Genomic DNA, 27,753 nt, shown 5'->3' on the forward strand with positions numbered 1-27,753 from the left:
TGCCAGAGTGAGCAACACCGGAAATTGGAGGAACAGCACCTCATATTCCGCCTGGGTTGCTTGCGTCCGGATGGCATGAACGTTGAATTCTCCCAGTTTTGCTAGCCCTTGCTGTCTCCTCCCCTTCCTTAACCTTCGAGCTGTCTCCTCCCATCCCCCCGCCCTCGGGCTCCTCCTCCTCCCTTTTTCCTTCCTTCTCCCCCCCACCCCCCCATCAGTCTGAAGAAGGGTTTCGGCCCGAAACGTCGCCTATTTCCTTCGCTCCATAGATGCTGCTGCACCCGCTGAGTTTCTACAGCATTTTTGTGTACCTTCGATCTTCCAGCATCTGCAGTTCCTTCTTGAACATTTGGGCAGTGTTGGTCAATAACGAGTGATTGCGATGAAACAAACCCATGTAGAAACAAGGAACGTGTAGGAAGGGACTGGCAGATGCTGGTTTAAACCAAAGATGGACACAAAATGCTGTGTCTGAAGAAGGGTCTCGACCCCAAACATCACCCATCCCTTTTCTCCAGAGATAACCATATAACCATATAACAATTACAGCACGGAAACAGGCCATCTCGACCCCTCTAGTCCGTGCCGAACATGTATTCTCCCCTAGTCCCATCTACCTGCGCTCAGACCATAACCCTCCATTCCTTTCCCATCCATATAACTATCCAATTTATTTTTAAATGATAAAAACGAACCTGCCTCCACCACCTTCACTGGAAGCTCATTCCACACAGCCACCACTCTCTGAGTAAAGAAGTTCCCCCTCATGTTACCCCTAAACTTCAGTCCCTTAATTCTCAAGTCATGTCCCCTTGTTTGAATCTTCCCTACTCTCAGTGGGAAAAGCTTTTCCACGTCAACTCTGTCTATCCCTCTCATCATTTTAAAGACCTCTATCAAGTCCCCCCTTAACCTTCTGCGCTCCAAAGAATAAAGCCCTAACTTGTTCAACCTTTCTCTGTAACTTAGTTGCTGAAACCCAGGCAACATTCTAGTAAATCTCCTCTGTACTCTCTCTATTTTGTTGACATCCTTCCTATAATTAGGCGACCAAAATTGTACACCATACTCCAGAATTGGTCTCACCAATGCCTTGTACAATTTTAACATTACATCCCAACTTCTATACTCAATGCTCTGATTTATAAAGGCCAGCACACCAAAAGCTTTCTTTACCACCCTATCTACATGAGATTCCACTTTCATGGAACTGTGCACAGTTATTCCCAGATCCCTCTGTTCACCAGAGATGCTGCCTGACCCACTGAGTTATGGGCCTGTCCCACTTAGGCGATTTTTTTGGGCGACAACAGGCGCCTGCCACAAAGTTTTCAACATGTTTTCAACAGTGGCGACAATTTTTGCTGTCGTAGGTTGTGGGTGAATTCCATTAAAATTAGTCCCAGGCAGTCGCCTCAGTGGGACAGGCCCATAACTCAGTGGGTCAGGCAGCATCTCTGGAGACAAGGGATGGGTGAGGTTTCGGGTCGGGGATACTTCTCCTGACGGGTCCCAAGTTAAAGAGTCGCCTAAGTGGGACAGGCCCATTCAAGCACTTGGTGTCGACCTTTGCTATCTAATAGCCCCGTTCTCTTGCCGCCGAAGATCATTTGATCTTTCCTTGCCAATGCCTTGTTTAGTTTCTCTTTGTCCGCCCCGCCTGCAAAATATTTGACTCTTTTCCTGAAACGGCTTGTTTGGGAGATAGGTGAGTCCGCCCGGGTCTCGGGCCGGGGCATTGATCGGGTGAGTGAGTGGGTTTCAGGGGTTGAAAGCGATCCCCCTCTCTCCCCCAGTTTGCCAGCGAGAGTCGGTGAAAGGGAAACTCCCCGGGGCGCGGTTCAGGTCTGATGTCCGGGTTGGTGCGGTTCAGGAAGGGAAGGGGGGCAGTCGGTGACTGACTGACTGCTCGGGACGATTTTATTTATTCCCGGGCACCCGCTTGCAATCTCCGACAAGCAGATTTTCGCTGCGAGGCGGTCGATTGGAAATAAAGGGGGAAATCTTCCTGGTGCATGTTCTGAAATTGTGGGCGGAGCAGGCGCTAGTAACCAGGAAAAGGGCCGAAGGGCAACTCGGAGGGTCGCAGGGTGACACAGCGTGGAAACAGACTCCCCGGTCTAACTTGCCCTCACCGGCCAATATGTCCCAGCTACACTAGTCCCTGCCTAGGATAGGTTTGGCCCATATCCCACCAAACCTGTCCTATCCATGTACCTGTCCAACTGTTTCCTAAACGATGGGATAGACCCAGCCTCAACTACCTCCTCTGGCAGCTTGTTCCATCCACCCACCCACCACCCTTTGTGTGAAAAAGTCACCCCTCAGATTCCTATTAAATCTTTCCCCTTCAACTGGACAAGCTAGATGCAGGAAAAAAAAAATGTTCGCAATGGTGGGGGAGCCCAGAACTAGGGGCCACAGACTAAGAATAAAGGTAGACAAAAATGCTGGAGAAACTCAGCGGGTGAGGCAGCATCTATGGAGAGAACGAATAGGCGACGTTTCGGGTCAAAGCCGTTCTTCAGACTGACCCGAAACGTTGCCTATTTCCTTCGCTCCATAGATGCTGCCTCACCCGCTGAGTTTCTCCAGCATTTTTGTCTACCTTCGATTTTTCCAGCATCTGCAGTTCTTTCTTAAGAATAAAGGGGAGGCCATTTCAAACTGAGATGAGAAAAAACTTTTTATCCCGGGGAGCTGTGAATTTGTGGAATTTTTCTGCCACGGAAGGCAGTCGAGGCCAATTCACTAGATTAATTTAAAAGAGAGTTAGATAGAGCTCGAGGGGCTAGCGGAATCAAGGGATATGGGGAGAAGGCAGGCACGGGTGACTGATTGTGGATGATCAGCAGGTGAGGCAGCATCTATGGAGCGAAGGAAATAGGCAACGGTTCAGGTCGAAAGAAGGGTCTCGACCCGAAACGTTGCCTATTTCCTTCACTCCATAGATGCTGCCTCACCCGCTGAGTTTCTCCAGCATTTTTGTCTACATTCTATGTTTCTATGTTCACCTTAAACCTATGTCCTCAGGTCCTCAATTCACCTAGCCAGGGCAAGAGACTCTGTGCATTTACCCGATCTATTCCTCTCATGATTTTATACACCTATAAAATAGGCCAGGTAGCATCTGCGGAGGGTATGGACAAGTTTCGAGACCCTTCTTCAGATCAGCTGAGTTACCCCCATTGCAGGTAGAAACTAGGAACTGCAGATGCTGGTTAATACACAAAAGGACACAAAGTGCTGGAGTAACTCAGCGGTTCAGGCAGCATCTCTGAACATGGATAGGTGACAATAGACAATAGGTGCAGGAGTAGGCCATTCAGCCCTTCAAGCCAGCACTGCCATTCAATGTGATCATGGCTGATCATCCACAATCAGTACCCCGTTCCTGCCTTCTCCCCATATCCCCTGACTCCACTATCTTTAAGAGCTCTATCTAACTCTCTCTAGAAAGCATAGAGAGAACATACCTCCACCGCCCTCTGAGGCAGAGAATTCCACAGACTCACAACTCTGCGTGAAAAAGTGTTTCCTCATCTCCGTTCTAAATGGCTTACCCCTTATTCTTAATCTGTGGCCCCTGGTTCTGGACTCCCCCAACATCGGGAACATGTTTCCTGCCCCTAGTGTGTCCAATCCCTTAATAATCTTATATGTTTCAATAAGAAACCCTCTCATCCTTCTAAATTCCAGAGAATACAAGCCCAGCTGCTCCATTCTCTCAGCATATGACAGTCCCGCCATCCCGGGAATTAACCTTGTAAACCTACCCTGCACTCCCTCAATAGCAAGAATGTCCTTCCTCGAATTTGGATACCAAAACTGCACACAATACTCCAGGTATGGTCTCCATAGGGCCCTGTACACCTGCAGAAGGACCTATTTGCTCCTATACTGAAATCCTCTTGTTATGAAGGCCAACATGCCATTGGCTTTCTTCACTGCCTGCTGTACCTGCACGCTTACTTTCAGTGACGATTCAGGGATGTAGATGTTTAAGAAAGAACTGCAGATGCTGGAAAAATCAAAGGTAGACAAAAATGCTGGAGAAGCTCAGCGGGCGAGGCAGTATCTATGGAGCGAAGGAATAGGTGACCTTTATCTGAAGAAGGGTCTCGACCCGAAACGTCACCTATTCCTTCGCTCCATAGATGCTGCCTCACCCGCTGAGTTTCTCCAGGGATGTGGATGTGAGGTCAGGACCGCTCTCTAGTTGGTGAGAGGATGGTTCAGTTGCCTGGTAACAGCTGGGAAGAAACTGTCCCTGAATCTGGGGGTGTGTGCGTCTTCACACTTCTGTACCCCTTGCCTAATGAGAGAGGGGAGAAGAGGGAGTGACCGGGGGTGAGGCTGGTCCTTGATGATGCTGCTGGCCTTGCCGAGGCAGCGTGAGGTGTAGATGGAGTCGATGGAAGGGAGGTTGGTTTGCGTGATGGTCTGGGCTGTGAAGTAGGATATATATTCAGAACTATGTGTTTTTTCCTTGTTTCGTGCGTGGTTATTCTACACAGGTCTGACAGACATGAAAGAACATTATCTCCCTCTGCTTTTACTAACTGGAATTCTGTTTCCTGCAAATGGTAAGCAACACTGGCATTTAATTTTTTTAATTAACAAGTAAACAATGTTTGAGAATGTAAACTTATACTTGAGCAGCGAGCTATCATTGGACGGCCGGTTAGAATGTAAGGTAAGCATTGGTACGGGGAAAAACAACCTGCTGAACAAGCTTTTCCGGTTCAGCAAAGATTCAGAATCTGAAATCTGTCGTGTTGAAGGAATATTTGAATAGTCCAGCAAGTTTCAGATTTCAAGCAATACTTTTAACAACATGGCTGCTGTCTGTGTGGAGTTTGCACGTTCTCCCTGCAATTGCGTGGGTCTTCATCCGGGTGCTCTGGTTTCCTCCCCCTTTCCAAAGTCGTGCGACGTGCGGGTTTGTAGGTGAAGTGGTTTCTGTAAATTGTCCCCCCCCCCCCCCGTGTAGGATAGAACTAGTGTACGGAGTGTTCGCTGGGCAGAGTGGACTCACTGGGGAAAAGGGCCTGTTTCCATGTTGTATGCCTAAACTAAAGTAAACAAATGAGTGAAGATTATTTAATTATTCTTTTTTTTATTTTATTTATTTATTTATTAGAAGTAGACATATTATAAAATGTAATTACATATTAAAGTAAAAATACTTTTCATATACATCAGTCATACATTATTAAAATTTTCCATTATCAATTACTTCTGCTTCTAGTGTTTTTATTTTTTATAGAAAGAGGGAGAAAGAGAGGGTAGAAAGTTACAAATAAAAAAGAAAGCAAAAAAAAACACAACAGAAAAACAAGGGAGGTGGAATGGGTTACCTGTAATACGTCAATGGAGATAGGTTCGTAGGTTATAAAGTATAGCTTTTCATCTATTCCTGAGTTCAAGTTTCAGCTGGGTCCTCGTGCTGTGCCAATCTATCCCTTCAGATAGTTAATGAATGGAGCCCAAATTTTATGGAAAAGATCTTGTTTGTCCATTAAGACAAGTCTAATTCTTTCTAAGTATAGGGTCTCCGACATTTCCGTAATCCACATTTTAATTGTGGGGGTTGTAGGGCCTTTCCAAAATTTTAATATTAATTTTTTTCCAGTTATTATACTGTAATTGAGGAAATTTCTTTGGTTTGTTGTGAGTGTTAAGCTTTGTTCTGATATTCCAAGTATTATTAATTTTGTGTCTGGGTCCAGTTTTGTATTAATAACTTCTGAAGTTATTTCAAAAATATCAGTCCAGAAATGTTTAAGTTTTATACAGTTTGCAAACGTATGTGTTAAATTACAACAAATACATCAATGTTCATTAAATGCCAGACATACTTTAATACAATTCAAGGTCTTACATAGACTACACTACTCTAAAATAAAACTAAATAGAATCTTCCCACAAATCTCTCCTATTTGTGATAAATGTCTACATTTAGAAGATTATTTAATTATTCATCGTGGTTCCATGCAGAATGTCTCAACTAAAAACTAACATAAACTTAGAAAGGAGATGAAGGGGAATTTTTTTAGTCAGAGGGTGGTGAAACTGTTCCTCTTCTTGCATTTGAGGCAGCAGAAGTGTTGAGGTCTTCTGCATTCTGCTGCTTCAGGGTGATGTACAGGGACATCCTTAGGAGCCCGACCTAAGAAGGCGCATGCTCCGGGTCGGCGGAGGTTGCATTAGGGCTTCTGCTTGTGCTGCTGTCGCTGTTTGTTGTCAGTAGACAATAGGTGCAGGAGTAGGCCATTCGGCCCTTCGAGCCTTAAACTGTGGCCCCTGGTTCTGGACTCCCCCAACTTTGGGAATATGTATCCTAACTCTAGCTTGTCCAGATCCTTAACCACGGGTCGCAGTTTATGAATAAGGGGTAAGCCACTTAGAACGGAGACGAGGAAACACTTTTTCTCACAGAGAGTTGTGAGTCTGTGGAATTCTCTGCCTCAGAGGGCGGTGGAGGCCGGTTCTCGGGAGGCTTTCAAGAGAGAGCTAGATAGGGCTCTTAAAGATAGCGGAGTCAGGGGATATGCGGAGAAGGCAGGAACGGGGTACTGATTGTGGATGATCAGCCATGATCACATTGAATGGCGGTGCTAGCTCGAAGGGCCGAATGGCCTACTCCTGCACCTATTGTCTATTGATGTATGGTGGGGTAGACTAGATGGGCCGAATGGCCTAAATCTGCACCTATTATCTATTGTCTATGATGTATGGTGGGGTAGACTAGATGGGCCGAATGGCCTAAATCTGCACCTATTATCTATTGTCTATGATGTATAGTGGGGTAGACTCGATGGGCCGAATGGCCTAATTCTGCACCTATTATCTATTGTCTATGATGTATAGTGGGGTAGACCCAATGGGCCGAATGGCCTAAATCTGCACCTATTATCTATTGTCTATGATGTATGGTGGGGTAGACTAGATGGGCCGAATGGCCTAATTCTGCACCTATTATCTATTGTCTATGATGTATGGGAGGGTAGACTCGATGGGCCGAATGGCCTCATTCTACACCTATTATCTATTGTCTATGATGTATGGTGGGGTAGACGTGATGGGCCGAATGGCCTCACTCTGCTCCTGTGACGTGAACATTTCCTGACATTTCTCCCTTGTTTTTAACCGCGCGCAGCGGTCAAGTTCTCAATCGTTGGTCCAGGCCGGCCGGTTGTAGGAGTCGTGGGCGGAACAGTGACACTGGAATGTCACCTTGAGCCCAAGGAACCGATCGACAAGATGACCGTCCGGTGGCTAAAGTCGGACCTCGACTTTGCGGTTCACATGTTCAGGAACGGCAAGGACGAGACCAACACTCAAGACGATGACTACAGAGGTCGGACCGAGCTGTTCAAGGACCAAATGGTGGAAGGAAACGCATCCCTCAGAATAAAGGACATCAGAGTTACCGATGAGGGGAACTACATTTGCTCCGTTGACAATGGGGTTGTCTTTGAAGAAACTCCTATTGACTTGAAAGTTGGAGGTTAGTGAACACGTTATTCATCGACAAACATATTCCATTGGTCATTATCTGAGGAATTGATAGTAGACATTAGGACAGCTCCCCCTTCCCTCACCCCATTCACCATCAACAACACCACAGTCATATCTGTGGTGGACAAAACTACTGGAGAAACTCCGCGGATGAGGCAGCATCTACGGAGCGAAGGAATAGGTGACGTTTCGGGTGGAGACCCTTCTCCAGACGTCTCGACCCGAAACGTCACCTATTCCTTCGCTCCATAGATGCTGCTGCACCCGCTGAGTTTCTCCAGCATTTTTTTTCTACCTTCGATTTTCCAGCGTCTGCAGTTCCTTCTTAAACATCATCAGCATCACAGTCACGTCTGTGGAATCTTTTAAGTTCCTTGGAACCATCATCTCCAAGGACCTTAAATGGTGGGGGGTGTCACCATCGACTCCACAGTCAAACAGGCACAACAGAGGATGTACTTCATAAGGCAGCTGAGGAAGCACAATCTACCACAGGCAATGATGGTCCAATTCTACACGGCCATCGTAGAGTCTATCCTCACCTTCTCCATCATGGTCTGGTTTGGCTCTGCCACCAAGCACGACACCTGGAGGCTGCAGCGAATCGTCCGATCAGCTGAGAAGGTTATGGGCTGCAACCTTCCCCCCCATGATGAACTGTACACTGCAAGGGCCAGGAAGCGAGCGGGCAAGATCATCTCTGACCCCTCTCATCCTGGCCACAAACTCTTTGAATCACTTCCCTCTGGAAGGCGACTCCGGACTGTCAAAGCTGCCACAGCCAGACATAAAAACAGCTTTTTTTCCCACGAGGAGTAGCTTTACTCAATATATAGAAACATATAAAATTCTTAAAGGATTGGACGTGCAGGTACAGCAGGCAGTGAAGAAAGCGAATGGCATGTTGAACTTCATAACGAGAGGAGTTGAGTATAGGAGCAAAGAGGTCCTCCTGCAGTTATACAGGGCCCTAGTGAGGCCACACCTGGAGTATTGTGTGCAAATTAGGTGTTCTAATTTGAGGAAGGACATTCTTGCTATTTAGGGAGTGCAGCGTAGGTTCACCAGGCTAATCCCCAGGATGGCGGGACTGACATTTGATGGAAGAATGGGTCGACTGGGCTTGTATTCACTGGAATTTAGAAGGATGAGAGGGCATCTTATAGAAACAAATAAATTTCTTAAAGGATTAGACAGGCTAGATGGAAAGAAATTGTTCCCGATGATGGGGGAATCCAGAACCAGCGGTCATAGTTTCAAAATAAGGGGTAGGCCATTTAGGACTGAGATGGGGAAAAACCTTTTCACCAAGAGTTGTGAATCTGTGGAATTCTCTCCCTCAGAAGGCAGCGGAGGCCAGTTCTCTGGATGCTTTCACGAGAGATAGATAGATAGATAGATAGATAGATAGATAGATAGATAGATAGATAGATAGATAGATAGATAGATAGATAGATAGATAGATAGATAGATAGATAGATAGATAGATAGATAGATAGATAGATAGATAGATAGATAGATAGATAGATAGATAGATAGATAGATAGATAGATAGATAGATAGATAGATAGATAGATAGATAGATAGATAGATAGATAGATAGATAGATAGATAGATATAATTTATTTGCCACACAACCAGGGTTGGTGGAAATTTGGGTTGTCAGCAGCAGTACAATAATAAAGAACACACAATAAAACTGTAACACAAACATCCACCACAGCATTCATCACTGTGGTGGAAGGCATAAAAATTTGGCCAGTCCTCCTCCATTTCCCCCCCGTGGTCAGGACCAGAGTCCAGTCAGTCCAGGATCGGCTCTTCCTCACCGGAGACCGCGGCTTTAGATTGTTGTAGGCCGCAGGCTGGCGGTCGAGATTTAAAGTCCCTGCCGCAGCCAGAAGCACCGTAGACCGCAGGGCCGGCGGTCGAAGCTCCCCTCCAGGGGTGATGGTAAGTCCATGCCGGCCCCGCGGTAGAAGTCGGCCGCGGGCCGGCAGTGATGGCTTCTTCTTCCCCCGGGTCCCCAACGTGAGATCCCGGGCTGTAGACGCCGCACTACACTAGATAGAGCTCTTAAAGATAGCAGAGTCAAGGGAAGGTAGACAAAAATCCTGGAGAAACTCAGCGGGTGCGGCAGCATCTATGGAGCGAAGAAATAGGTGACGTTTCTGATCGAGGCCCTTCTTCAGGCTCTCGGTCCTAAACGTCACCTATTCCTTCGCTGCACAGGTGCTGCCTCACTCGCTGAGTTTCTCCTGCATTTTTGTCTACCTTTGATTTTTCCAGCATCTGTAGTTATTTCTTAAACAATGCAGAGTCAAGGGATATGGGGAGAAGGCAGGTGTGATTGGGTAGTGATTGGGGATGATCAGCCATGGTCACGTTGAATGGCGGTGCTGGCTCGAAGGGCCGAATGGCCTACTCCTGCACCTATGAATTATGAAGTTATGAACTTGTTGCTACATTCTAAGTATACTTGATCTGTGTTACTCTTTGTAGGTTTGGGTCATGACCACTGGATCTACATCAGAGGATATGAGAAAAGTGGAATTCAACTTGTCTGCGAGTCTACTGGCTGGTATCCTGCACCATCGATACAATGGATTGGTGGCGAGAAAGAGAATTTAACTTCCAAATCTGAGATAAATTTCCAGCAGGATTCTAAACAACTTCTAAACGCCCAGAGCAAAGTAACTGTATCGCAAGGTTCGACAAACAAGTTCAGATGTATTTTATGGAACCGAGTATTGGAAAAAGACCAGGAGGCCATTATTGAGATCGCAGGTTTGTATATTGTCAATATTGTATCTTTCCAGGTGAGGCAGAGCTTCACCTGCACCTCCTCCAACCTCATCTACGGCATCCGCAGTCGTAGGTGTCACCTTCTCTACATCGGTGAGACCAAGCGTAGGCTTGGCGATCGCTTCGCCCAACACCTCCGCTCAGTCCGTACAAACCAACCTGATCTCCCGGTGGCTCAGCACTTCAACTCCCCCTCTCGTTACGAATCCGACCTTTCTGTCCTGGGCCTCCTCCATGGCCAGAGTGAGGCCCACCGCAAATTGGAGGAGCAGCACCTCATATTTCGCTTGGGTAGTTTACACCCCAGCGGTATGAACATTGACTTCTCTAATTTCAGGTAGTCCTTGCTTACTCCCTCCTTCCCCTCCCCTTCCCAGCTCTCCCATCTAGACTACTGTCTCCGCCTCTTCCTTTCTTTTTCTCGCCACCTGCCCCCCCCTCCACATGTCTGAAGAAGGGTCTCGACCCTAAACATCGCCTACTACTTTTCTCCATAGATGCTGCCTCACCCGCTGAGTTTCTACACCATTTTATCTCTACTTGTATATTGCCAACTGCGGTTAAAAAAGGTTGACTTGCGATGGAAATTCCAGCACATGTCAGACGGGAGGAATAATAAAATAATGCCATCTCAAGCTAATAGAAACATAGAAAATAGGTGCAGGAGGAGGCCATTCGGCCCTTCGAGCCAGCACCGCCATTCATTGTGATCATGGCTGATCATCCACAATCAATAACCCGTGCCTGCCTTCTCCCCATATCCCTTGACTCCACTAGCCCCTAGAGCTCTGTCTAACTCTCTTTTAAATCCATCCAGTGACTTGGCCTCCACTGCCTGTGGCATAGAATTCCACAAATTCACAACTCTCTGGGTGAAAAAGTTTTTTTCTCATCTCAGTTTTAAATGGCCTCACCTTTATTCTTAGACTGTGGCCCCTGGTTCTGGACTTGCCCAACATTGGGAACACATTTCCTGCATCTAGTTTGTCCAGTCCTTTTATAATTTTATTTGTTTCCAAAAGATATCCTCTCATCCTTTTAAATTCCAGTGAATACAAGCCTAGTCTTTCCAATCTTTCTTCATATGACAGTCCCGCCATCCCAGGGATTAACCTCATGAACCTACGCTGCACTGCCTCAATAGCAATGATGTCCTTCCTCAAATCTTAGAGTGGCCACCTGCCGAACCATCTTGGTTGTGCCTGATGAGGTTTAGAGTCACAAAGCGGAGACAGGCCCCTCAAGCCACCGAATTCGCACCAACCAGCAATCTTTTTTTAATTTTAAAAATAGACAATAGACAATAAGTGCAGGAGTAGGCCTTTCGGCCGATTCGAGCCAGCACCGCCATTCAATGTGATCATGGCTGATCATCCCAATCAGTACCCCGTTCCTGCCTTCTCCCTATATCCCCTGACTCCACTATCTTTAAGAGCCCTTTCTAGCTCTCTCTTAAAAGTATCCAGAGAACCTGCCTCCACCGCCCTCTGAGGCAGAGAATTCAACAGACTCTCAACTCTCTGTGTGAAAAAGTGTTTCCTCGTCTCCGTTCTAAATGGCTTACCCCTTATTCTTGAACTGTGGCCCCTGGTTCTGGACTTCCCCAACTTCGGGAACATGTTTCCTGCCTCCAGCATGTCCAAACCCTTAATAATCTTATATGTTTCAATAAGATACCCTCTCATCCTTCTAAACTCCAGTGTATACAAGTCCAGTCCCTCAATTCTCTCAGCATATGACAGTCCCACCATCCCGGGAATTAACCTTGTGAACCTACGCTGCACTCCCTCAATAGCAAGGATGTCCTTCCTCAAATCTCAGAGTGGTCACTGCCGAACCATCTTGGCTGTGCTTGATGAGTTTTAGAGGTACAGCGTGGAGACAGGCCCTTCGAGCCACCAAGTCCGCACCAACCTGCAATCACCCCTAGACTAACGCTATCCTATACACCAGGCACAATTTTCAGAAGCCAATTTACCTACGTGCCTGAACGTCTTTTGAGTGTGGGAGGAATCCGGAGAAAACCCACGTGGTCACAGAGAGAACGTGCAAACTCCACACAGACAGCACCCGTAATCAGGATCGAACCCAGGTCTCTGGTGCTGTAAGGTAGCAACTCTACCGCTGCACCAAGAAGAAGGATCTGGACCTGAAATGTCACCTAATCCTTTTCTCCAGAGATGCTGCCTGACCCGCTGAGTTACTCCGCCATTTTGTGCCTATCAACCATTTTAAACTTTTATTTTCTCTTGTAGTGAATGTGCAAGGGAGTGATTTGTGTGGAACAATTTCTTCAGTCAGAGGGTGGTGAATCTGTGGAATTCATTGCCACAGCCGGCTGTGGAGGCCAAGTCTATTGATATTTTTAAGATGGGGATTGACAGATTCTTGATCAGTGTTATGGGGAGAAGGCAGGAGAATGGGGTTGAGAGGGAAAGATAGATCAGCCATGATTGAATGGTGGAGTAGACTAGATGGGCTGAATGGCCTAATTCTGCCCCTAGAACATTTGAACATGAATATTTTCCACGCAATATCGTCTAATCACTGCCATTTCTATTGCAGATGTCTTCTTCCCAGTTGTTTCAGGATGGCTGGTGTTCCTATGCGTGGCACTTTGTCTCCTGTTGATCGCGCTTGGTTTAGCCATTTATTGGACTGTAAGGAGACGTAATCACTTGAAAGGTACCGTCCCATCAACCACTGCCACTGGGCAATTATCCATCAGCTTTCAACATAAAATGGAAAAGAAACTCATATTATTCTTTCAACGCTAAGAATGAACGGAAATGATAGCATTCAAATATTGAGTTTAGTTTGGAGGTCTAGCGTAGAACAGGGGTGGGGAACCTGCGGCCTTCTAAGCCATTAAGTGCGGCCTTTTGAATGAATCTAAATTTTGTAGAACAAATCTTTTTATTATTATTAATATGTTTTTGTTCATCTTTTATTATTTTTATTTTTTTAAATATTTTTATTAGAAGTGATGTCCATTAATATCCTACATGAATAACATATTCCATTTCATGTACAACTTCTTATTTTTATATTTAACTAGACCAAGTGCAGACCCGTTGGGTCTGCTCCCCCAATGGTGTGATCCCCCAACCCAATATTCCACCATGCACCCGTCTCCTCCAACGGAACTGAACCCGTTCCCAAATGTAAGATTCCAGCACTCCCCTGCCTCCCTCAGCAGTGGATTGAAAAAAAAACTCCAATTGCACCTCCCCTGCCTGCTGCAGCAGTTCCAATTGCAATACCAATTGGCCCTCCTCCTCCTGTTGAAGCACTTGCTGTGATATCCCATTGAGGTGAAAAGTTCAGAGTGTTCCTGTCTTGCAACTTTGTTTTGAAGTGAGTTGGAAGCTGATAGGAAGGAGCAGCGAATCAAAAGGAAGAAAGGCAGCAGCAGCCGGACGGACGGACGGCAGGCGGCAGCCACAGACTTTTATATAATAGATAGATAGATAGATAGATAGATAGATAGATAGATAGATAGACAGACAGACAGACAGACAGACAGACAGACAGACAGACAGACAGACAGACAGACAGATAGACAGATAGTAGAAAAAAAGGATAAGGAAAGCAAGAAATATAGAAACAGAAAATAGGTGCAGGAGTAGGCCATTCGGCCCTCCGAGCCTGCACCGCCATTCAATATGATCATGGCTGATCATCCAACTCAGTATCCTGTACCTGCCTTCTCTCCATACCCCCTGATCCCTTTAGCCACAAGGGCCACATCTAACTCCCTCTTAAAGTTAGCCAATGAACTGTGGCCTCAACTACCTTCTGTGACAGAGAGAGAGAATATTATATAGCTTGAAAGAGAAGTGAAGAAGGTGATGTGCACTAAAGCAAAAAGAAAAAGAATAGGAGAGAGAAAAGAGAGAAGAAAAATAAAAATTTAAATGTTAAAATGAACGTATTTAAAATACCAAAGAGTAAAAGAAGATTCAACAAAATAATCCTCCCCGACTGACGGCCACAATTAAAACATTAGTAAGAGTATGTGATTCTGTTCGATTCGGTTTGTGGTTTGTTTGTTTGTCTTTTTGCACAAAGTCCGCGAGCATTGCAACTTTTCATTTCACTGCACATGTCGTATGTGTATGTGACCAATAAACTTGACTTGACTTGTAGTCATGAGGGCTATTTTAACAAGATAATGTCCATTTTGAAGTATATCTAATTGAAGTTTCTTGGATGCGGCCTTGTTAGATCACAGCTAACTTAATGCGGCATTCCAACATGAAAAGGTTCCCCGGCCCTAGTGTAGAAAGTAGCCCTTCGGACCACCGAGTCTGCATCAACCATCGATCAACCATTAACGCTAGTTCTCGTTTTCACCCTACAAACAGCTAACAATAGCCTGTTTCCTTTCTCATTGTAGGTAGGCACAAAATGCTGGAGTAACTCAGCGGGTGAGGCAGCATCTCTGGAGAGAAGGAATGAGTGACATTTCGGGTCGAGACCCTTCTTCAGACTGAAGCATTCAAGTTTAGAGTTTAATTTAGTCTGAAGAAGGGTCTCGACACAATACGTCACCCTTCCGTCTCTCCAGAGCTGCTGCTTCACCCGCTGAGTTACTCCAGCATTTTGTGTCTACCTTCGATTTTAACCAGCATCTGCAGTTCTTTCTTTACATCTTTTATCATTGTTATTGTTTTGCATATCTTTCATTCATTGTTCATTATCTCACCACATCATCGTTTATATCTCTTGTTTCCCTGATCCCTAACCAGTGTGAAGAAGGGTCTCGACCCGAAACGTCGCCCATTCCTTCTCTCCAGAGATGCTGCTTGTCCCGCTGAGTTACTCCAGCTTTTTTGTGTCTATCTTAGAAACAAGGAACTGCAGATGCTGGTTTTTCTACTAAAGAAAGGCACAAACTTCTGGTTCTTGGTTGCACAACACTGAGTATATTTTCCTCGTTCTTTGACTAGGCTGGTGGAGGCCGGTGAAAAATTAAAATACAAACTAAATTACGTATAAAAATACAATCAAGCATTCATTGCAAGATACAATATTGAAGTTGGATGAAGTTTGATGAAAGATAGTGCAGAGGTCTCCACTGAGGTGGATGGGAGGTCAGGACCGCTACTCATTCATGCAAGTGAAAATATATCAGCTACTGTTTTTGATACTAATTAGAATTAAATTGTTGTCTTTTCCAGATCTAGAAAAAGACAAGTCAGTCCAACAATACGGTAAGTGTATACATTCTTAACTGTCCACATTGCAAAGCTACCAGGTCCAGGTGGCTGCCATATTAAGAGGTATTAGGTTTACAAGGTTAATTCCCAGGATGGCGGGACTGTCAAATGCTGAGAGAATGGAGCAGCTGGGCTTGTACACTCTGGAGTTTAGAAGGATGAGAGGACATCTCATTGAAACATATAACATTGTTAAGGGCTTGGCACTACTCACTAGAATTTAGAAGATTGAGGGGGGATCTTATAGAAACTTACAAAATTCTTAAGGGGTTGGACAGGCTAGATGCAGGAAGATTGTTCCCAATGTTGGGGAAGTCCAGAACAAGAGGTCACAGTTTAAGGATAAAGGGGAAATCTTTTAGGACTGAGATGAGAAAAACATTTTTTACACAGAGAGTGGTGAATCTCTGGGATTCTCTGCCACAGAATGTAGTTGAGGCCAGTTCATTGGCTATATTTAAGAGGGAGTTAGATGTGGTCCTTGTGGCTAAATGGATCAGGGGGTATGGAGAGAAGGCAGGTACAGGATACTGAGTTGGATGATCAGCCATGATCATATTGAATGGTGGTGCAGGCTCGAAGGGCCAAATGGCCTACTCCTGCACCTATTTTCTATGTTTCTATGTTTCTATGACATGCTAGAGGCAGGAAACATGTTCCCGATGTTGGGGGAGTCCAGAACCAGGGGCCACAGTTTAAGAATAAGGAGTAAGCCATTTAGAACGGAGACGAGGAAACACTTTTTCTCACAGAGAGTTGTGAGTCTGTGGAATTCTCTGCCTCAGGGGGCGGTGGAGGCCGGTTCTCTGGATTCTTTCAAGAGAGAGCAAGATAGGGCTCTTAAAGATAGCGGAGTCAGGGGATATGGGGAGAAGGCAGGAACGGGGTACTGATTGGGGATGATCAGCCATGATCACATTGAATGGTGGTGCTGGCTCGAAGGGCCGAATGGCCTACTCCTGCACCTATTGTCTATTGTATTAATGTGCTGAAGTTGTAATGAAATGCTGTTCTTCTTATCGAGTCCACAAACAAGATTAGAAGTTGTTCAGCCAGAGGTGAACACACACTTCTCGGCATCTGCATGCAATGACATCTGTCTTGTGCTTCGTGTGTGCGGTGGTGGAAAGATTGGTGGAAACAGGGCCGCGACGTGAACGCTCTTTCCATGAAAGGCTGTCAAACACGGGTTAATAACAACTGACAAATAACAAACCTTTAAAACAACTAATAAAACAGAGCAAAACTCATTGCTCCTTCAACATCCAGTGTCGTGAATAATCTGGAATTTCAACCTGGGGAAAAAGTTCTGACTGTCTACCCTATCTATGCCTCTCATAATTTTATATACTTCTCTCACGAATCACCTGTACCTCTGACGTTCCAGAGAAAACAATCCAAGTCTATCCAAACTCTCTCTTTAGCTTAAACTCGGCTCGCCTGCCCCGGGACTGGTTCTAGTGCCCAGGTCAGCTTGCCCGCCCCGGGATTGGCTCTAGTGCCCAGGCCAGCTCGCCCGCCCCGGGACTGGCTGTAGTGCCCAGGTCAGCTTGCCCGCCCCGGGATTGGCTCTAGTGCCCAGGTCAGCTCGCCTGCCCCGGGACTGGCTCTAGTGCCCAGGCCAGCTCGCCCGCCCCGGGACTGGCTCTAGTGCCCAGGTCAGCACGCCTGCCCCGGGATTGGCTACGGTTCCCAGGTCGCGAAAACTAATTGGGAAAAAAAAACGCCTGCGGGCCGAATGATTTCGGATTACGGGCCAGATCCGTCCCTTGGGCCATAGGTTGCCGACTCCTGGTTTAAAGCCTCTAATCCAGACAGCATTCTGGTAAACATCTTTCCTTACGGTTATATAAAGAAAGATATGGGGAGAAGGCAGGAACGGGGTACTGATTGTGGATGATCAGCCATGATCACTATGAATGGCGCTGTTGGCACGAAGGGCCGAATGGCCTCCTCCTGCACCTATTGTCTATTGTCTACTGTGGCTTGCAAAAGTATTCATACCCATTGAACTTTTCCACATTTTGTCACGTTACAACCACAAACGTAAATGTATTTTATTGGGATTTTATGTGATAGACCAACACAAAGTGGCGCATAATTGTGAAGTGGAAGGAAAATGATACATGGTTTTTAAATTTTTTTACAAATAAAAAACTGAAAAGTGTGGCGTGCAAAAGTATTCAGCCCCCTTTACTCTGATACCCCTAAATAAAATCCAGTGCAAACAATTGCCTTCAGAAGTCACCTAATTAGTAAATAGAGTCCACTTGTGTGTAATCTAATCTCAGTAAAAATACAGTTGTTCTGTGAAGGCCTCAGAGGTTTGTTAGAGAACATTAGTGAACAAACAGCATCATGAAGCCCCAGGAACAGGTCAGGGATAAAGTTGTGGAGAAGTTTAAAGCAGGGTTAGGTTATAAAAAAATATCCCAAGCTTTGAACATCTCACGGAGCACTGTTCAATCCATCATCCGAAAATGGAAAGAGTATGGCACAACTGCAAACCTACCAAGACATGGCCGTCCACCTAAACTGACAGGCCGGGCAAGGAGAGCGTTGATCAGAGAAGCAGCCAAGAGGCCCATGGTAACTCTGGAGGAGCTGCAGAGATCCACAGCTCAGGTGGGAAAATCTGTCCACAGGACAACTATTAGTAGTGCACTCCACAAATCGGGCCATTATGGAAGAGTGGCAAGAAGAAAGCCATTGTTGAAAAAAAAGCCATAAGAAGTCCCGTTTGCAGTTTGCCACAAGCCATGTGGGGGACACAGCAAACATGTGGAGGAAGGTGCTCTGGTCAGATGAGACCAAAATTGAAGTTTTTGGCCTAATTGCAAAACGCTATGTGTGGCGGAAAACTAACACTGCACATCACCCTGAACACACCATCCCCACTGTGAAACATGGTGGTGGCAGCATCATGCTGTGGGGATGCTTTTCTTCAGCAGGGACAGGGAAGCTGGTCAGATTTAATGGGAAGATGGATGGAGCAAAATACAGGGCAATCTTGGAAGAAAACCTGTTAGAGTCTGCAAAAGACTTGAGACTGGGGCGGAGGTTCAACTTCCAGCAGGACAATGACCCTAAACATACACCAGAGCTACAATGGAATGGTTTAGATCAAAGCATATTCATGTGTTAGAATGGCCCAGACCTAAATCCAATTGAGAATCTCTGGCAAGACTTGAAAATTGCTGTTCACAGATGCTCTCCATCCCATCTGACTGATCTTGAGCTATTTTGCAAAGAAGAATGGGCAAATATTTCAGTCTCTAGATGTGCAAAGCTGGTAGAGACATACCCCAAAAGACTTGCAGCTGTAATTGCAGCGAAAGGTGGTTCTACAAAGTATTGACTCAGGGGGGCTGAATACTTTTGCACGCCACACTTTTCAGTTTTTTTATTTGTAAAAAAATGTGAAAACCTTGTATCATTTTCCTTCCACTTCACAATTATGCACGACTGTGTGTTGGTCTATCACATAAAATCCCAATAAAATACATTTACGTTTGTGGTTGTAATGTGACAAAATGTGGAAAAGTTCAAGGGGTATGAATACTTTTGCAAGCCACTGTATATTCAAATATGGGTAAGTTAACGATAACTGTGCAATAAGATTATTGAAGTGTATTTTTCTTGTTTTCACTATTTAGACAAGTGGGAACCCCTCGTTAAATCCGGTAAGATATCCTCTTTACAAGAAATGTTTTAGAATTGTGTCTTATTTAATGCACCAAGAAAATTGGGTCCCCTCATGCACCTACAGTTAACAAAAAAAGAATGGAATGGCGATAGTTAAGGGCTTTGTCCCACTTGCCGATTTTTTCGGCATCATATCAGTGTCGCCAAAAGAATTTGAACATTTTCAAAATCCAGCGGCGACAAAAAAAAAGTCGCGACACTTGAAAAAACACCGAGCGTCAATACATCGTCACGCCACATCACACCGCAAATACGTCGGTCGATGATGCCGGCAGTCGCCGAAAAGATCACCAAGTGGGAAATAGATTTAGCAATGCAGGACATGATTAGAGTGCATAACTCAACAGCGATAAGACAGAATTCCTCCTCATAGGCTCCAAAGCCACACTCAGCAAAATCAATAACCCCACTCTCACCATCGACGGCACCACTGTCTCCCCATCTCCCCAGGCCCGCAACCTTGGCGTGATCTTTGATTCCACCCTCTCCCTTGAGCCTCACGTCCGCCATGTCATTAAAACCTCCTTCTTTCATCTCCGCAACATCGCCAAACTCAGACCCTCTGTCACACTGCCCGCTGCTGAAAGACTCATCCATGCCTTCATCTCCTCCCGACTGGACTATTGCAACTCACTTCTCCTTGGCATCAGCTCCACCTACATCAACCGACTCCAACTGGTCCAGAACGCAGCCGCCCGACTCATCACCCACACCAAATCCTGGCATCACATCACTCCAGTCCTCAAACAACTTCACTGCCTTCCCATCTCCCACCGGATCACCTACAAAATCCTGATCCTCACCTACAAAGCCCTCCACCATCTGACCCCCCCATATCTCACTGACCTCCTCTCCCCCTACCAACCCTCACGGTCCCTCAGATCCACATCAGCCAGTCTCCTCTCCATCCACAAGTCCAACCTCCGCAGTTTAGGGGACAGAGCCTTCTCCAGGGCAGCTCCCAGGCTCTGGAACTCCCTCCCCCAACTGATCCGCAATTCCGTGTCCCTCACCATCTTCCAGTCCCGCCTCAAGACCCATCTCTTCACCTCTGCCTATCCTTAGCCCCACGTCCCCCTCCCTTTTCATCTATATAACCATATAATATAACCATATAACAATTACAGCACGGAAACAGGCCATCTCGACCCTTCTAGTCCGTGCCGAACACGTATTCTCCCCTAGTCCCATATACCTGCGCTCAGACCATAACCCTCCATTCCTTTCCCGTCCATATAACTATCCAATTTATTTTTAAATGATAAAAACGAACCTGCCTCCACCACCTTCACTGGAAGCTCATTCCACACAGCCACCACTCTCTGAGTAAAGAAGTTCCCCCTCATGTTACCCCTAAACTTCTGTCCCTTAATTCTCAAGTCATGTCCCCTTGTTTGAATCTTCCCTACTCTCAGTGGGAAAAGCTTATCCACGTCAACTCTGTCTATCCCTCTCATCATCTGTGCATTAATTGCCTTATTATTGTGTTTTGAATTGAATTCTGTCTTTAGTTTGTGTACTAGTCATGTCTCTACTATTTATTTCATACCCCTTACATGTTTTTCCTCTACCTGCTAAATTTTTGTAAGGTGTCCTTGAGACTCTTGAAAGGCGCCCATAAATAAAATGTATTATTATTATTATTATTATACAGAAAAGATGGTGAAGGGAGGGTGAGGGGTAATGTTACCAAGACTAGAACATGATAGTATTGTGAGCAATACTGGACCCCGTGACTGAGGAAGGATGTGCTAGCACTGGAGAGGGTCCAGAGGAGGTTTACGGGAATGAGTGGGTTAACATATGATGAGTATTTGACTGCGCAGGGCCGCTACTCTCTGGGCTTATGAAGGATACATGGTGTAGTAGCCATTCAGCTTAACAGTATATTATAGCTTTAACCAGTCAACTGTTGTCTATTGTAGCCAAGATCCCAATTTTGTTGGGGCTTCTAATGTTTGATTAAAATAAAAGTGCATCTATGAGAGAATAATTGAATGATGGTACAGTGTGCATGGAATATTTCTCCCGTCTAACTGGCTCTCCCTTATTTCCAGATTGGGAGATCATGTATGAAAATAAAGGTAAGATCCGGTGGATTGTTACATTGGAGAATTTGACAGCATCTGAAATACCTGAAGGGCCTGTCCTACTTGCCGATTTTTTTCGGCAACTGCCGGCGTCATATCAGTGTCGCCGAAATATTTTGAACATTTCAAAATCCAGTGGCGACAAAAAAAATGTTGCGACACTTGAAATAACACCGCGCGCCGATATGTCATCACTGGCCTGATACGTCAGTCAATGATGCCGGCAGCCGCTGAAAAAAACCGCCACGTGGGACAGGCCCTTTAGTCAAGTCAAGTCAAGAGAGTTTATTGTCATGTGTCCCAGATAGGACAATGAAATTCTTGCTTTGCTGCAGCACAACACAATATGTAAACAAAAAACACAGAACATTTCCAGTTCCATTTACACAGATAAAGTGCAATAGGCTGTTATAGTTCAGAGTCTGTTTGAGTTGAGTTTAATAGCCTGATGGCTGTGGGGAAGCAGCTATTCCTGAACCTGGATGTAACAGATTTCAGGCTCCTGTACCTTCTGCCCGATGGTAGCGGGGAGATGAGTGTGTGGCCAGGATGGTGTGGGCCCTTGATGATGCTGGCAGTCTTTTCGAGGCAGCGACTGCGATAGATCTCCTCGATGGTGGGGAGGTCAGAGCCGATGATGGACTGGGCAGTGGTTACGACTTTCTGCATCCTTTTCCGCTCCAGGACCAGGGCCGGATTTACCTATAAGCTAGACAAGCTTAAGCTTAGGGCCTCGAGGTCTAGGGGGGCCTCCGGCCAAGGCAGGACACCTACCGTTCAACTCTGGGCGGGCCCCCCTCTCTATCTCTCTCTCTCTCTCTCCATCTCCCCCCGCTATCCGTGTCCGGGCCGCCGGGCTCCGCTCGCTCCTCATCCGCCGGCACGGCAGGCCGTCTTGCACATGCGCGTTGCTGCGGCCTGCACGTCCTCCCCCCTGCACATGCGCACAACCTCGGCCAGCGTATCATCATCGGCCGCCCTGCGCCTGCAACGGCAACTGGTCAGCGCTGAGCACTTTCTCCCTCACTTTGAATTGTGGGAGATTTGGCCGCCATTGCTGTTTCGCCGCCAGCGCTGAAAACCAACGTGGGGGGGGGGGCCTCACAAGTGGAACTGCTTCGGGCCTCTCTTCATCTAAATCCGGCCCTGTCCAGGACGCTCAAGTTGCTGAACCAAGCCACGATGCAACCAGTCAGCATGCTCTCTACTGTGCACCTGTAGAAGTTCGAGAGAGACCTCCTTAACATACTGACTCTCCGTAATCTTCTCAGGAAGTAGTGGCACTGATGTGCTTTCTTTACTACTTTACAGTATTATGTTTTAGAAGGGCCTCGACCCGAAACGTCGCCCATTCCGTCTCTCCAGAGATGCTGCCTGTCCCGCTGAGTTACTCCAGCATGTTGTGTCTACCTTTGAATTAAACCAGCATCTGCAGTTCTTTTGTACGTTTTAGTTTAGTTCATTATTGCCATGTGTACCTAGATGCAGTGAAAACCCTTTGTTGCACCCGACCCAGTCAAAGACAATACATGATTGCAATCAATCCTTCCACAGTGTACCGATGCAATACACAGGGAATAACATTTAGCGCAAAGAAAAGTCAATAGACAATAGACAATAGGTGCAAGAGTAGGCCATTCGGCCCTTCGAGCCAGCACCACCATTCACTGTGATCATCCACAATCAGTACCCCGTTCCTGCCTTCTCCCCATATCCCTTGACTCCGCTACCTCTACCTAAATCTCTCTTGAAAGCATCCAGAGAACCGGCCTCCACCACCCTCTGAGGCAGAGAATTCCACAGACTCACAACTCTCTGTGTGAAAAAGTGTTTCCTCATCTCCGTTCTAAATGGCTTATCCCTTATTCTTAAACGGTGGCCCCTGGTTCTGGACTCCCCCAACATCGGGAACATGTTTCCTGCCTCTACCGTGTCCAAAACCTTAATAATCTTGTATGTTTCAATAATATGCCCTCTCATCCTTTTAAGTATACAAGCCCAGCCGCTCCATTCTATCAACATATGACAGTCCTGACATCTTGGCCCTCTCGCCCTAAACCTGTACCCCCCCACCCAAGTCACACTAGCTTCTCATTTTCACACTACAAACAGCTTACAATGGCCTGTTTCTTTTATGATCGGTACTCTCTCTTGAAAGCATCCAGAGAGTTGACCCGCACAGCCTTCTGAGGCAGAGAATTCCACAGATTCACAACTCTCTGGGTGAAAAAGTGTTTCCACATCTCCGTTCTAAATGGCCTCCAATGAAAGACAGTTCAAAGGATTCTTGTGAGGTAGATAGTTGCTCAGGACCACTCCAGTTGTTGATGGGATGGTTCAGTTGCCTGATAACAGCTGGGAAGAAACTGTCCCTGAATCTGGAGGTGAGTGCGTTTTCACACTTCTGTACCTCTTGCCCTGATGGGAGAGGGGAGAAGAGGGAGTGATCGGGGTGAGACTGGTCCTTGGGGGAGTCCAGAACCAGGGGCCACAGTTTAAGAATTAGGGGTAAGGCATTTGGAACGGAGACGAGGAAACACTTTTTCACACAGAGATTTGTGAGTCTGTGGAATTCTCTGCCTCAGAGGGCGGTGGAGGCCGGTTCTCTGGATGCTTTCAAGAGAGAGCTTGATAGGGGTCTTAAAGATAGCGGAGTCAGCGGATATGGGGAGAAGGCAGGAACGGGGTACTGATTGGGGATGATCAGCCATGATCACATTGAATTGAGGTGCTGGCTCGAAGGGCTGAATGTCCTACTCCTGCACCTATTGTCTATTGGCAGGAACGGGGTTACTGATTGTGGATGATCAGCCATGATCACATTGAATGGCGGTGCTGGCTCGAAGGGACTAATGTCCTACTCCTGCACCTATTGTCTATTGTCTATTGTCTATTGATCATGCTGGTGGCCTTGCCGAGGCAGCGTGAAGTGTAGATGGAGTCAAGGATTCTGTGCGTGATGGACTGGGCTACAACCACAACTGATTGGAGTTTTGATTTGAAATTCATGTTGATTGTTTCATCCATAATCAGCTGTTATTAATTTTGTTTCCCAGTCTCCATACAGCTCGAAATTGAAGCAGGGGTCACCCAGCTGACGGTGTCTAAGGATGGGAAGAGCGTGACTGCGAAGGAGATGGAGAAGAATCCTCCCAATAATTACGCCATGGTTAAAGCCTCGGAATGGGCGCGGGGAACCGAGGGATTCTCCTCGGGGAAAAAGTACTGGGAAGTGGAGGTGGCGGGGAATCGCAAGTGGACGCTGGGAGTTGTGGCGGGGACAGTGAACAACGCAGGAGACCTTGAAATTAAACATGACTGGACCATCGGGCAATCTGAGAAGAAAATCCAAGCGAACCTTGCCAAGCCCTTGGACATCACCTATCACGAGTTTCCCAGTAAGATTGGAGTTTACCTCGATTACGACAGTCGGGTCGTTTCATTTTTCATTGCAAACAGTAAATCTTTTCTCCACACATTCACTGAGTGCGAGTTCACCGAGAAGGTCTACCCATATTTCCGCACGTCCCATGCCAACAAAATGTTGAAAATCTGCCCCTTGGATTCGCCCGCCAAAGATTCTTAACAAAGCAGTCTTAACTCAGCATGGCTGAGTGGCGGCATGGCTTAAATGTTTCACCACTGCCAATTCTTCACTTTACTGCCAAATATCTTCCTTAAATGCTTTAATGAACGAATGAATGAAAACTCTATTGTCACAAAAATGCTGGAGAAACCCAGCCTGGAGTCGAAAGATGTACGTTAAGGTTCAATAGATTCACTTTAAGGTAATTCAACAAAGATTCATCAGACAGTTACAAGTGATGAGGGAGTGTTCAAATAACTTAAAGTAACCCTCGCGTTCCCTCTCTTCCCGTCCCTCCCCCACCAGTCATCGTACTAGTTTCACTGTCGTCCTGTTCAGTTTCACCCTCTGCATAACTCATTATCATCTACCCCACAGCCAACAATTGACCATTGTGGGCTCCACCTTTTCCCGATCATCATTGCTTTTTGCATATTTTTTATTCGTTTTTTTCTGCTATATTTATCGTTTCCTTTTCCCCTGACTCAGTCTGAAGAAGGGCCTTGACCCGAAACGTCACCTATTCCTTTCCTCCAGAGATGCTGCCTGACCCGCTGAGTTACTCCGGCATTTTGTGTCAATCTTTAGTTGAGTTTAGTGTAGAGATACAACACGGAAACATGTCCCTCGGCCCACCGAGTCTGTGCCGACCAGCGATCCCCGCACACTAACATCATCCTACGTACAATAGACAATAGGTGCAGGAGTAGGCCATTCGGCCCTTCGAGCCAGCACCGCCATTCAATGTGATCATGACTGATCATCCCCAATCAGTACCCCGTTCCTGCCTTCTCCCCATATCCCCTGACTCCGCTATCTTTAAGAGCCCTATCCAGCTCTCTCTTGAAAGTATCCAGAGAACCGGCCTCCACCTCCCTCTGAGGCAGGGAATTCCACAAACTCACAACTCTCTGTGTGAAAAAGTGTTTCCTCCTCTCCGTTCTAAATGGCTTAGCCCTTATTCTTAAACTGTGGCCCCTGGTTCTGGACCCCCGCCAACATCGGGAACATGTTTCCTGCCTCTAGCGTGTCCAAACCCTTAACAATCTTATATATTTCAATGAGATACCCTCTCATCCTTCTAAACTCCAGAGTGTACAAGCCCAGCTGCTCCAATCTCTCAGCACACACTAGGGATAATTTACAATCCTACCAAGCCATTTGGCCAAAGGTAGTCAAAAATGCTGGAGAAACTCAGCCGGTGAGGCAGCATCTATAGAACAAAGGAATAGGTGACGTTTCGGGTCGAGACACTTCATCAGTCTGAAGAAGGGTCTCGACTCGAAACGTCACCTATTCCTTCATTCCGTAGATGCTGCCTCACCCGCTGAGTTCTTCCGGCATTTTGTCCACCTTTGATTTTTCCAGCATCTGCAGTTCTTTCTTCAACCATTTAGCCACAAACCTGTACGTCTTTGGAATGTGGGAGGAAACCGGTCACCTTAACGTTATCTTAGCGAAACTTTAGAGAACTGGGGGGGTGCTATTATTTCAAGTATTTAGGGTGTTTGGTTGATGTTACTAAGTGGATGTTTATTCTGCCTGTGGTGAAGATGAGGGGGTTGGGGTTAAGTCTTTGTATCAGACTGTTTAGATCTGAGAGTCAATTTTTGCACTCTGTGAATATAATACTTTTGAATTCTCTGCTCTCAGGAGCAGCGAATATTCAATTATTCTGCTTACTACATTTCTTTTTAATACAATTAAACATTAAAAAAATCAATTTAAAATATGAATCTTATACAGATTTTTAATTTCAAAATTATATGGTATGTCAAATTGACACAAGTCTTTCTCTGCCAGAAAATCGCTGGTATTGAAATTCAGCAATATTTTTTCATTGAAAATTTAAGATTTACATGCTTACTGTCACTCTGCATTTATAAAAGAGGGATCCTAATAATGATTTGTATTTTATTCATTTGCAGCCATTTGCAGTTTAACCGTATAAGTATATGCATTATGTTTGAAGCCGTGTTTTTCTATCCTTTGAGGAATAATATGTATGTAACTAAAATTAAAAATGTCATCCAATTTGAATTTAGATGTTGCTTTATTGCATTTATCATCCACAAGATACTAGAACATAGAGCGTGGGTTAGTACAGCACAGGAACAGGCCCTTCGGCCCACAATGTTTGTACTGGACATGACGCCAAGTTAATCATCATGATCCACATGATCCATATCCCTCCATTCCCTGCATATTATTTGTGCCTATGTAGAACACCACTATTGTATGCTTCAACGGCCACCCCAGGCAGCGCATTCCAGGAACCCACCCCTTTCTGCTTTCAGTAAAATCTTAGCCGGCACATCTTTAAACGTCTGAAGAAGGTTCTCGTCCCGAAACATCACCCATTCCTGCTCTCCAGAGATGCTGCCTGGCCCGCCGAGTTGAGTGTCTATCCTTTAAACTTCTCCCCGCCAACCTTAAGGCTAGCTCCTCGATTCTTTGACATCTCCATTATGAGATCTTATTCTTCTTGCGTATGGCGTGCACGGCCTAAAGTTGTAGGACAACTTGTTCTATTTGATCTTTATTTGATCGTGGATTGCATTCGTCGAACCGCGTGAAGGTTGCAATCTCCAACCCCGCCCTGTCCTCTGCTATCTTCTTTATTTAAACGACCAACTTGGCTAGGAGTGGCAACGTTCGGTTTCTTCACTCTCTCCCTGGTCTCCAGGAGGCGAGAAACTGCACCGACCCTGGTACGGCTCGCGATCACCACCGTCTGGTCGCAAGCGGAACTGCAACAACAGTGCAGACAACAAGCTGCAGGCCATTGACATATTGAGCAAAAAAAACCCACCAAAGTGCT

At 46.0% G+C, this 27,753-nt stretch overlaps 2 protein-coding genes across 3 annotated transcripts in view; both read left to right on the forward strand.

The window, feature by feature from the left end:
* Nucleotides 1–1,897, forward strand: part of LOC116989916 (butyrophilin-like protein 10) — a 29,758-nt gene extending 27,861 nt beyond the window's left edge. Inside the window, exon 6 of the mRNA XM_033047470.1 lies at nt 1,797–1,897. Within this exon, the coding sequence (XP_032903361.1) occupies nt 1,797–1,897 (101 nt within the window). The remainder of the gene's footprint in view (nt 1–1,796) is intronic.
* LOC116989782 (butyrophilin subfamily 3 member A3-like) lies at nt 1,646–25,413 on the forward strand. 2 transcript variants are annotated; one of them, XM_033047356.1, is made up of 9 exons: nt 1,646–1,746; nt 4,518–4,586; nt 7,163–7,513; nt 10,027–10,311; nt 12,895–13,014; nt 15,513–15,545; nt 19,208–19,234; nt 21,314–21,340; nt 24,403–25,413. In XM_033047356.1, the coding sequence occupies exons 2-9, from the start codon at nt 4,529–4,531 to the stop codon at nt 24,930–24,932; spliced, it is 1,431 nt and encodes a 476-aa protein (XP_032903247.1). In that variant the 5' UTR covers nt 1,646–1,746; nt 4,518–4,528; the 3' UTR covers nt 24,933–25,413. The 2 variants fall into 2 exon arrangements, with proteins under 2 accessions (XP_032903247.1, XP_032903248.1); XM_033047357.1 differs by lacking the exon at nt 12,895–13,014.
* The last annotated feature ends 2,340 nt before the right edge of the window (nt 25,414–27,753 follow it).

This window comes from Amblyraja radiata, chromosome 30 (genome assembly GCF_010909765.2).
Source record: "Amblyraja radiata isolate CabotCenter1 chromosome 30, sAmbRad1.1.pri, whole genome shotgun sequence".
In the NCBI taxonomy this organism is placed as follows: Eukaryota; Metazoa; Chordata; class Chondrichthyes; order Rajiformes; family Rajidae; genus Amblyraja; species Amblyraja radiata.

Coding starts and splice junctions, on each gene's coding strand:
- LOC116989782 (XM_033047356.1), top strand. CDS start 4,529: ATGAAAGAACATTATCTCCCTCTGCTTTTACTAACTGGAATTCTGTTT. Junction 13,015..15,512: donor GAGACGTAATCACTTGAAAG/GTACCGTCCCAT, acceptor TGTCTTTTCCAG/ATCTAGAAAAAGACAAGTCA. Junction 15,546..19,207: donor CAAGTCAGTCCAACAATACG/GTAAGTGTATAC, acceptor TTCACTATTTAG/ACAAGTGGGAACCCCTCGTT.